This window comes from Myotis davidii, unplaced genomic scaffold (genome assembly GCF_000327345.1).
Source record: "Myotis davidii unplaced genomic scaffold, ASM32734v1 scaffold1182, whole genome shotgun sequence".
NCBI classification, from domain to species: domain Eukaryota; kingdom Metazoa; phylum Chordata; class Mammalia; order Chiroptera; family Vespertilionidae; genus Myotis; species Myotis davidii.
In genome coordinates this window covers 198,277-210,227 of record NW_006293525.1, presented here as the reverse complement: position 1 = coordinate 210,227, position 11,951 = coordinate 198,277, and the positions used below count along the sequence as shown (strand labels likewise).

General features: G+C 56.2%; 1 protein-coding gene across 1 annotated transcript; it reads right to left on the bottom strand.

Moving 5' to 3' along the window:
* Positions 1-2,275: 2,275 nt before the first annotated feature.
* On the bottom strand, positions 2,276-11,950 carry INSIG1 (insulin induced gene 1; the record flags this gene model as incomplete). The annotated part of the gene is made up of 5 exons (XM_006767161.2): positions 2,276-3,966; positions 7,230-7,329; positions 7,587-7,753; positions 8,861-8,985; positions 11,776-11,950. Coding segments are annotated over 5 exons (597 nt in total), but the record flags the coding sequence as incomplete, so codon positions are not given.
* Between the last annotated feature and the right edge of the window lies 1 nt (position 11,951).

The window sequence follows — 11,951 nt, the reverse complement described above, 5'->3', positions numbered from 1 at the left end:
TGCTGGGAGCGGAAACGAGGCCCAGCCGTATGTGTCACAGGCCTCGCCCGTCTGCAGCTGAGCGCTGCCCCAGCCCTGGGCTCACGTCCTCCTCACGTCTGCACCCTCAGTCCCTCCGACAGGACGCCAGTCCCCCAAGCCTCACCTCCACTCGGTTCAATCCGCAAAGACCCGGTTTCCAAATGAAGTCGCCCTCAGAGGTGTGGTGAGGCTTCCACGTGCCTTCCTTTGTGGGGCGCACCGTTAGCCATGACACCGAGGGCGTGTGGACGGTGACCCCTGGAGGAACAGCTCCAGGCAGAGGAGCCTCGAGGTTAAAAACACTATTTGTTACCCGATGCTCCACTGACAGGCTCGTGCCAGGTTCAGGGGCTGGACTTCAAACCAGAGGCCATTTGAAGGTGAAAATTGGTTTTCTGATGCCTGGCACCCGCATGTGTGACCCCTCCCTCCCTCCGAGTCCCTATAATGGACAGGGATTGGGGTCACTTAGATGAAACAGAAACCGCGGCGCCACAGAGCTGTGTCTGGGGCAGCTGCATTCGGGGCAGGCGTGACTTGCTCGTGGGTCTACCAGCCCTTCTCCCTCGTGTTTTGCCATGACCAGTTGTACGATGGCCTGTACACAGATCTCTCCGGAGACACAGCCGTTTTGTTGATGGGGAGTCAGGGCTTTTCTCTGCGCCCCGATTTCTAAAGGACGGCACCCTTTTCTAACCTGGAAGGTGCCTCCCTTGGACACGTGAAACTTTGAACTGTTCTTTCAATGACTTCGTTGGCACGTTGGCCATTGCTCAGAGGCACCACCGTGGCTGTGGGTTTGGGGAGTGACGGGGCAGGGCAGGAGGGGAGCCCCGAGCTGGCCGCCTGTGGTTAGACACCGGTCCTGGGCTGGTAAGCCCAGGTGCCAACTTGGGGGATCTTGTCGAGTCTCTCCTCCTCTTGGGCCCGTGGAGTCTGTCCAGGCCTGATCTATCCCCATGCCTCAGGCCTCACTGGTCCTTGCAGCTGTTGTGATGGAGTGAATAGGGAAGGGTGATGGTCCGGCCCCTGGCGTGTAAGACTCAGGTGGTCGGAAGCCGGGGAGGGACGTGCCGGAGAATGCAGCCTTCTGTCCAGAAGACTCCTTGGGCTGGAAGCTTGCTCCTGAGGTTGGGCGAGCAGGTCGGGCTGGTGTGGGGGGCTGCTGACCTGCCCCCCTGGCTCAGCCCGCAGCGGCCAGTGGAGGCTGGCACCAGGGAACCATGTCAGGAGGGTGTGGATGGTGAGGCACCCCGACCCGGGAAAGTCACCCAGTGCTGACCAGCTCACCTGCACGAGACTGTGGGGGCAACTGGGCCGCCCAGGGCAAGCCCTCGTCTTGGTGTGGGAAGCACCAAGGGGTTCAGAACCAGGCCGGCTGTCCAGGAGCACAGGGACTTGGCTGGAAAGCTGTAGGGAGGACATTCTGAGAAAAGTGGTGTGTGGAAGGCCGCCTGCCCTGTTTACTGGAATTCCAATTCAGGGGAGACTTCGGGGAGTGTTGAAGGCGGTGCCCCTAATTATTCCTTTACCTTTCCAACCAAGTCTGTGCACGTGCCGACCCCCAGGTGTTTACTGGACTCCTTATGCTTAACCCCTGGATGCCCTGGCCTAGAGGAAATGTAACATGTTCCTCCCAAGGTTACTCACCCTATTGATTGTATCTAAAGATAAAAATTCCAATAAAAAGCTAACGAGGCAGGCATTCGAGGCTGCTCTGGCCACTAGAGCCAGGGGCCCCTTAGCCCTCTCCCCACAGTGAGACTGTGTCTGAGTCATCTGTTCATCCGTCCTTCAGGGGCTGCCGGTCAGCCCGCAGCCTCCTGCTTCCCTGCGGGCAGGCCTCCTCGGGGGCCACTGGGTCTGTTCCGGGGCCGACATTCTTCCTGCTTCGTGCACACGGATCGCAGGCCACGTGTGGGAGGATTAACTTGGGGGCCTTTCTCCCTCCTACCCCAGAGATAAAGGGCATGTCTGTAACTCAAGGAGGGGGACACAGGGCACCATGTGGCTTCATTATTACTGATTCCGGACTTTAATCTGCCAGGAACATTCCCCAGGTAAGACCGCAGGTGACTTGGGCCAGCCCCTTCCCTGCCTCCCAGCATGCCCCTCTCTGGAGCCCCCCACCACTCCCATCCCCAGGGCAGGTCCAGAGCCCGGGGGAGCCGATTCCCAGTGGAGTCCTGGTTCCCTGAGGCCGGTCCATTCCAAATCCTAACACCCCCCATTTTGAAGAAACACCCATGAGTACATGGTTGGTGTTGAACCTTTAATAGACATAAAAAACGAATGCAAAAAAAGAACACAATGCCGACACTGAGTGTGAACGCAGCCTCCCTCTGCTCCTCCTCTGCCCTGCTCACTGGTCACACGAGTGACTAAGACGTGGGTCACTTTGGTTCGTGCGCTCGCTGTGAAGTGTTGGCACAGGGAGTCTCCAGATTCACATCTTTTGGCCACATTCTTGCTAAGAGATACGGATTTACTTCCAGCTGGAGAGAAAAAACACTAGTTGTTTGCCCATCGTCAAATGTATTTAGATTCGATGACTGCTTTCAGATAATGACTTCCGGTTTTCACAAAATGCTGGCGTCTCTGCTGGAAACCTTTGCACATTCTAGTCATTCGTCTTCAGAAAATGTATAGCGGCTCATTGCCAAGTTGAGGACAATCCCGTTTTCCTCAACAAAATTCCCCTAAGACAATCAGCCACAGTAACTCAGAACTTACTGTAAGAGACTTCCTTTGAAACAACAAAGATCCGGGCAGCCGAGTGCCCAGTCCTGCCCGCTGACCGCCAGCTTCTATCCCAGGAGCCTTTTAACCAAACTGCTTTCCCAGAATTTAAACCAAAAACATGTACATTTCAAAATATAAAAGAAGATAAATTTGTAAGTAAGAGTTACGTTTACTGAAACCCACAGAACTGGAGAACTGAAAGGAGCCGGGCTCAGGTGGGCATGGCAACAGCGACTTCCCGGGAGGAATTATTGCTGACCTGCCTCCATGCAGGGCTGAAATGGATGGAGAACCTCTAACACCTCACTCGTTAAAAAAAATAAATATGTAGAGAACACAAGGCTCAGATTGGTTTTCGTACACATTGCACTTGAAGTGAAGGACCCGATGCTTGCAACCCGGGCCCGCGTGGCCTGTGCCAGTGGTGGGTGCACTGTGCCCGCCAGCACCGCGGCACAGGCGGAAACACGAGTGCTGGAGCGGGACGGACGGTCGTTCACAAGGCAATCACAGATTGCAGATCCCATAGGGCCGTGCAAAGTCCTCTCGACGCTAGAGCATCAAGGAAACCCAGGGCAGACCCGACTCCACCCACTGTCCCCTGCAGAGCTGCCCTCTCAACCCCCACTCTCAGTGGGCGGGGGCTCCCCTGGGCACCGTGACCCCAGGTGCGCCGCAGAGCGTGGTGGGCCCGGTGTCCTGACCACTGTGCGCGCCCCTGCAGCTTTTTTCACACAGCCCTATTTTTAAATCTTGTGGATAAATATCGTTCCTATCTCATCACACTCGCCTTTGTTAAGCACCGGCAAGCTCTCCACTGTGGGCAGGACCACAACCCAGAGCTGGGACTTGGGCTTTAGTTCAAGGTTTTGTCATATGGCAACTTGCTTTTCATGAGATAAACAGCATGGAACGCTGGAAACGGCGCCCGCGGTCCACCTGCCTCCGCCGGGTCCAGGGTCTGCAGGGCAGGGCAGGCACGAGGGAGCTGAGGCGGCATCTCCAGGCGAGCTGTCCCTCTGGGCGCCTGCTCACCTATGTGGGCGGTTTCCCCGGGGAGTCCTGGTGAGTCAGGCCAGTCTCCGCGATCCTGAGGGAAGATTGTCGCCGCCTCGCCCAAGCCTGGGTGTCGGTGCCACACCTGGCTGTCCCCCAGAAGCAGTGGCGGGAGACTCAGTCGCTGTGCGGCTTTTCGGGGACACCCTATGAGAACAGAGAGACGGAGTGAGTAAAATGAGCACAGCGCACACAGAGCTACTAGCAATTGGGCGGACCTGAGAGGCGGAAGTCCCTTGGCCGGGGTGATGACGGAGATGGGGGGCAGAACGCTGGCAGAGGACATGCCTGGGGCCACTTGGCTACAGGACCAGACCTCCTGTGACAGACGTGTAAGCAGCGTGGGACCGTGTCATCCAAGGAGCGCTGAGGATGCAGACCTTTAGGAAGCGGCCATCTGAGAGCATGAGACGGGCAGGAGGAAGAGGAAGGTCCGCAGCAACTTCAACCAGAGGACCCAGAGTGGAACTTGCACCGCAACCGGCCGTGAGGCCGGCTCACAAAGGGCCCAGAGCTGTGTGCGCGGGGACACATCAGGTGGGGGACTAGAGTGAGAGCACGGACGACCAGGCAGGAGTCGGCACCAGCTCGGATGGACGCGTGTGCCCATGCACCGAGCCACCAAGAACAGGGTGTTCAGTGGTGAGAGGGCGGCGATCGTGTGAGCCCAGGACCCTCTCACAGGTTAGTGACCGGTGTGTCCTCCATCAGGAGGCGCAGGGCACACTCGCGACAAGCCTAGCACCAGCCCTCTCTGCACCCACTCGGGCCAGTGGCTGCCTCTCCATCTTTATTTTTTTTATTTTTATTTTTTTTAAATATATTTTTATTGATTTTAACCGGTTTTGGCGCCTCTCCATCTTTAAAACGGGGAGGGCAGTTCCTACTGCCGCCCGCCACTCCCGGGACTGCCAGCCAACAGCGAAGCGAAGCGAAGCGCCACAGCCAGCCGGTTCCTTGCTGCGCAGGACGCCCTGCCGCCAGCAATCAGCCGAGGGAGGCAGACACCGCACAGGGACGCGGCAGCTGGAAGCCTGGCCTCTTTTGAGATAAAACTTTAAGCTGCTAACAGCAAGTTCCAAACCCTCTAAGAGGCTGCTGCAGGCTCAGGACGGGCTTCAAACACACAGAAGCCACTGGAAGCCTCCAGCCAGGCAAAACCCGCGCAGCGTGGCACGACTCAGCTCTTGCACAGCAGTGACAGCGGGCCCACGAGCGGCCTCCTTGTAGCCCAGTGAGCGCAGGGAACCGAACCCGCGTGTCCATCAGCCTGTGGTCAAACCTCTCCAAGTCACAGAACCTGTCAACAGTGTTAGTGAAGACTGACTATACTTCTCTGCGACGGGGGGCTAGGTGGGGGGGCACCTGGGTGAGGACAGAAAAGCATTTGAAGAGGACAGGACGGAACCAGGGACAGGGTTGCCTTTGAAGAGGCTACAGACAAGAATTGCCGTGACGACGGACCAGCAGGAGCCCATGGTGACAGTGGACTCGGCCAGACCTGGTCGCTGAGCACGATGCCCACCTGGGGTCTCCACCCGCAGACCTCGCCTTCGTCACTGTCACAGCCTCACACCTGGCAGGTCAGTTTCACACCCAGAGCGCGCTGTGAACCGGCCGACAGCGCAGAGCCAGGCGTGTTCCTCGCGTCGCCCGTGGGAGTGCACAGGGCTGCGAGGGCGGCTCCCGCCGCCGCCTGGCCCGGGTGACATGCCCCGTTTCCAAAACACCAACCAATTTTGAACAGAGTGACCCTAGTTTTACAAACACAATGAAACACGAAAGCTGTTAATTTGTTTCCTTTCTCCGAAGAACATAGACATAGGCTCACTTATCCCGACTCCCTGAGGAGAAGTGTCTCTTGCTCTTTCTGAAGCGGCCACTTCATGGCACAACCTAGGCCTCCCGCGCCACGAGCGCCTGTCAGAGAACAGGCACGTCCTACGGTTGGCCATTCCGGGCGACGCCCAGACCTGCAGGACCGGGTGCTGGGCCTCAGTGCTCCCTGTGGCCGGGCTTTGGGCAGTGGTGGCCGAGGCCCTGATCTGGCGGGTGCAGGAGGTGACCACCTCCTGCTGTGGTTGGGGGAAAACCCCCTAAACAAAAGGGGCCGTAAGAAACTACAGAGAGGCTGGGACAGTCGCTGCGACGGGCGTCTCCACTTCCTAAGACAACCCTCACTGTCAGTGTATTTTTCATTCTCAGCCCCGACATAATCTGGAGCAAAAGTAACTCCCACATTCCAGCCGGAGTCTTGTGAAAGGCCATCTGGCTTCACGTCCGTCTTCTTGCTGTGGCGGCAGCATGAATTTCAGAAAGGCTCTCTGTGGCCCCAGGAAAGGGCAAGAACGAGGGAAAAGTACCCTCCCTTCCGGCTGACGTGGGGGGGCTCCCTGGGGAGAGGGCTTCAGGCCCGAAGGCCACTGAGTGAGAGAGCGAGCTGGGCCGTGACTTTCCCATGAGGAGGGAGCAGCTTTCAGAAGACTTAGACACTTTGGGGGATGGAAGGGAAACCAAAGGCAGGGCGCCCAGCCAGCACAGAGATGTCGTTTCGAGAATACCACAGGAGGGACAGAGATACATTTTCCGAATCAGCCCTCTTGTTTATCTGAGAGCAATGGTCCTACTGAGACTCTAGCTTCTTCTTTTTTTGACTCTAATAGCAAGTTCCAAACCCTCCAAGAGGCTGCTGCAGACTCAGGGCGGGCTTCAAACACACAGAAGCCACTGAAAGCCTCCAGCCAGGCAAAACCCGCGCAGCGTGGCGCGGCTCAGCTCTGGCACAGCAGTGACAGCGGGCCCACGAGCAGCCTCCTTGTAGCCCAGTGAGCTCGGTGAAGCCCCTGAGTCAGCCAACTCAAAACGAGTTGCATGTCCACACTGAATTTTCTTGGCGAAAAGCATTCGGACGCTGATTTTAACTGCGGAGAACTGCCACTGACCCCGACTTCGCTTCCTGCGGGCTCAAGCACAGCTGTGCCAAGGGGACTGGCTTCTTCCTCTCCCAGGAAGGACAGGCTGTGCCAGGCAGGCCACCTCCCGTGACGCTGAGCCAGGCCCGACCTGGCACCCACAGGCGGGCAGCTCGGCCTCGGGCTCCGCCTGCCTCGGACACCCTTTCCCCACGTCATCTGCGCCTGTCTCGCGTGGTCCCTGCGCGTGGCCGCAGCGTGGGGCTGCAGGAATCAGGGGCCTGTGACCCCAGGGCTGCGCTGTGCTCCCAGGTATCGGCACCCGTGTGACCGAGCAAAGAACTAGCTGGGCATCTTTTTTTAAAAAATATACTCTTTTCTCAACCTGTTGCTGCTGAGCCTCAATGAGACATTTGTCAACACAGAACACGTTCCATAAAGCAGTCCCACGGAGCGGAGAAATGACAGGGGCCGGCGCCCACGTGACGGTTCACGTACCATGGCCAGCTGTCGTCCTATGTTCCCAACCGTCACACCTCCGGAGAAGAAGATGCAGGGCAGCCAGGAGCGGATGTAGAGGAAGTCGGGGGAGGTGTACCTGCGGACAAAGGAGAAAGGGGCTGAGCCAACCGCCCGTGAGTCCTGCAGCGGGACCCGTGGTGTTAACATCAGGGCGCTCTTTCTCGCTCCAGGTGGTCTCCCTTTATAGGACATGGTGGGCGGTGCGTTTCCAACATGGACTCCGCAACAAGCAGCCTTTCTGAGCATGTCATGCCGTGTCTATGGCTCTTTGCATAAACAAAACGGGAGCGTCTGCGCCAAGTGGCGGGGCTGCCACCCGCGGGCCGTGCTTACTGGTAGACGCCGTTGTACACCAGCAGCTGGGTGATCAGCGTGGCAAGGAAGGCGATGGTGATCCCAAGCCCAAGGCCGCTTCTTGAACGGTCAAATGTCCACCAAAGGCCCAAGGACAGGGCCGCTAAGGTCAAGGAGAGCTGAACGTTATTGGCAAAATCCAACTTCTGATGATGGAAAGTTAAGGAAAAGTTAGTGTTATTTAATAAGACTAAAACACACAGAAAACCCCAGAGCCTAGACGTATTTTTCTTCTTGTGCACATAATTCTCCATCCATAAAAGCTACCCACTGAGCTGCAGAGAGATGGTTGGATACAAGGGTCCCGTGAGCAAGGTGGCCTGAAGCTTCTATGAGGTCACTGGGTACAAATTCAACTTACAGGCAAGCTTCTGACAGCCGTATGTAAAATTCTGCTGTCATTTCAGCCACAAACAACCTATTTTGGTAGTAAGGCATCTTCAGTCCAGTTCTCATTTCTCATCTTATTAGTAACTGGAACTGTGAGTGCTCTCCTCGACATCGGCGTGAGACCCTCTCAGACCACGTTCATCGTCACGCACGCCCGCTCGCAGAGACGTGCAGCTGGCTTCCATCGCAGCTCTGCTTGCTGGCTGGTGGCAGAGTGAACTTGTCAGAACTAAGATACCTTAGAACAAGCACCCTTCAGGCATCTCACCATCAAACGGGAGCAGATTGAGGAATTGGTAGCTCTGAGAGTATCTTTCTCTAAGATTGAAAACAGACTCTCAAGGAGCCATAAACCTTCTGAGCCCTGGGATACGATGGACCTTCCTCCCAAAATACACTTATGTTCCATGTCATGCGCTCCACCAGGGACCCGGGGACCCGGGGACCGCCGGGCACTGCCATGGTCACGGCCAGGCCTCGCCTTGGCCTTTTGGGAGAAGCCCAGCAACAGGGACCCCGTCACCAGCGGTCAATGGGCTGCAAGAACTAGGTCACCACAATGCAAGGGCGTGAAGGACAGACTCTGAGGAGGTAAGACACTGCCGACAGAGGAGAGAGGACAGTTCACTCCGCCTTGGGCAGAGTCTGCACCGTCTCTGGAAATAAGCTGGGAAATAAGCCGGAGGACGCAGGGCCAAGCTAAAACCTTTGAGTGTAAACTAAGCGACAGGCTTTAAAATAAAACACATGGAAGAATATCATCCACAGGCTATCAGACAGCACACACTCATCCAAAGTAACGCAACGCTTCCACACACAACTGAAGAGAACGCTCCGGACACGGCACGCCCACGGAAGGATACAGCGCTGGCATGGTTGATGCCCACGAACACCGCCACGCAGCGCATCACGCTGGCCCACTCCCGCTTAAACTTGTGGGGCTCCCCAAGATGACTGTCGATGCAGGGGTACAGCAAACCGACAACCGCTGCCAGACAAGAAGAAAACAGTCAGAATGACTTCAAGAACATAACATGACCAATAACAGCTTAAAATGACAGGCTTTCTATGTGGCAATTAAGACTACACAAACCAGTGCTTTTCCAGGAGACTAACCTGTGGTAACGTAATGATGAAATTTAGTTTTGTATTTTTGTTCTCCTCGAGTACAAACAAAAAAATATCACAGTTTAGAGCAAAACCAGTCTTTGATTTCCTTAAGCAGACGTGACCCGAGCGGGGGCCCAGCCACACGGGCTGAGCTCTGCGGCCTGCTCTGCTTCGTCACGTGGTTCCCATCTACAAGGAAGGGGGCCTCCGTGAGCTCTCCAGCCAGTCGTGCCATAAGTCTGACGCTCCTCCAGGGCCAGCGCTGGTGCTGGTCGCACTGACGTCCGGGTCAGAGGCCCCGCGCCCACAGGCTGGCCCTGGACTCAGGGGTGAGGGGTGGCAGCTCTGACCGCAGGAGGCTAGGGCACCATCTGTCCCCAGGAGCCCAGGCCCTGCCCTGTGGGAGACCAGGGACCAGGCATGGAAACTGTTTGTTTCCTCATGTGTAAAATGAGGATTATGTAACAACAAGACAGAGGAGGAGCTAGCTCCCCGGATCTGAGCAGTTGGAAAGTTTTCAGGCCCAGAATTTGAAAGCATGAGCGAGAAGAGAATGGAGCGGGGAGAAGGCGTGGGGTTCTGGGAGAGGAGCCAGCGGAAAGCGTGAGGCACCACAGGGCGTGTGGGATGAAGGTTCCGCACCACTCCTGGCTCAGGCGAGAGGGCCAGGCAGAGCCCCTGGGGGTCGGCTGTCCTCCGGGAGAGGTAACTGCTCTAGGTTCTTGCACAGAGAAACAGGAAACACAGCTCTAGCCAAACTCGAAAACGAAAGACTTTCAGTTTCAATTTCATGTTACGTTTCAAGTTCTAATTGTGGAGCTTTGAAAAAGAGAATTCCAAACTCTGTAACTTACTACACTACAATTTAACCTTACCTTTTATTTTTTTTTATTTTTTTAAAATATATTTTATTGAGTTTTTACAGAGAGGAAAGGAGAGAGACAGTTAGAAACATCGATGAGAGAGAAACATCGACCAGCTGCCTCCCGCACACTCCCCACTGGGGATGTGCCCGCAACCCAGGTACATGCCCTGACCGGAATCGAACCTGGGACCTTTCAGTCCGCAGGCCGACGCTCTATCCACTGAGCCAAACCGGTTTTGGCAACCTTACCTTTTAAAATGAAAAGCTAAGTAGGTGAAAAGGTACTATGGAATGTTCGCAGAATCGTGGGTGATGGTCCAAAAAAGAAAAGGAGCGTTTGAGGAATTGTTTCAAGCATTCCTAGAATTTCCTGAAGATTCCATTTCAAAGAGAGCTAAACCTTTCATTTATAAGATTGTTTCATATATATATATTTAACTGATTTCAGAGCTTGGGAGAGGGAGAGAGGGATAGAAACATCAATGATGAGAGAGAATCATTGACCGGCTGCCTCCTGCACGCCCCACTAGGGATCGTGCCTGCAACCCAGGCATGTGCCCTGACCTGACGGTAATCAAACTGTGACCTCCTGGTTCATAGGTGGATGCTCAACCACTGACTGAGTCACACCAGCCGGGCTAAGATCAAGTTTTTGATCCAAAGAAACTATTGCACCAAATGTGTATAGAAAATAGAATTCGCATCTAGAGCTAGTTCTCAAACCGGCACAGCGTGTATTTAAAGGGTTTCAAAAAATGAAGCAGAAACTTCACCTTGGAGGACAAAGATGAAAACATTGTCCCCCTAGAAAAAAAAGAAAACATTGTCCCCCTGCTCAGAAACCAGTGTCCCCAGCCCCAGGGGTCCTGGCTGGAACACACGCTCCACCCTGAGCCTCCTGCCTCCCTGCTCCTGGGCGTGAGTCTGCTCACCCGTCTCCAGGGAGACAGTACGAAGAGTTAAGAACTCGGGCAGGCCATGCCCCTGGACTCGGTGTTGACCCTGTGATTCAGCGTCCACATCTGTAATCCGGAGCTACAGCCGAGCACGGGAAGCATGGGGGCTAGCCACCAAGCGCACGGAGCTTGCTCCGCCCACCAGATCGTGGGGTGCTCCTGGGGTGCTCACTGCGGCAGAGCTGGGGCTGCAGGAAGTCGCTGACAGGATTTGACTGAGAAGCACTATGTGACCTGGGCGGGGAACAATTCCCATCCTCATCCAACCAGCTGAACCACCGAAAACTCTACCGAGACCGTCGGCCTGCCCAGCGGCTAGGGCGCCTGTGCTCTCACTCCGCACGGGCGCCCAGCTGGGTGCGCAGACCCCGCTCGCCCCCCCAGGGGCCTCTCTTCCCCGCAGGCTGGGGCGGGCCAGCGCCACAGAAGGAAGCAGGGAGGCGGTTCCCTGGCAACGCCTCTGCCCATGTGACAGTTTGTTTTCAGTTACCCGGCGTGTAGCGTGTTTGCACCGGCAGCCAATGGCGGCCAGGTGCCTCTGCTCACCAGTTCCGCAGGCGGCCAATCGCGGAGCTGGCCCGGGTGACAGCCCTGGCTCCCAAACACTGTCGCGTCCTCCGAGCCCCAAAGTGGGGGAAAGGGCTGGCCCAGCGCCTATCTCCCAGCGCATCTCCATCAGCCTCCTCCCACCTGGAGGCCGGCGGTGGGTTCCTGTCCTCCCCTCCCGCTGAGATCATCAACCCCGGACATGCATGCCTTTCCTCCGGATGGCTCCATTTTCAAATAAATGTTTCTCAGCCTGAAAATCACTGAGCAAACAGACATCTTATAAAAAAAGTCTACTCACCAGCCGCTGTCCCACAGCAGGGAGGGACCCACCAGGCGGAGGAGAAGATGGTGGCGATCACCTCCTCGGGGAACAGGGTGACGTTCCTCTGCACCTGCAGCAGGTTGAGCACGAGGGCGAGGACCACCCCGACGGAGAAGAGCACCAGGCTCCTCTGCAGCAGGTGGTGGTGCCAG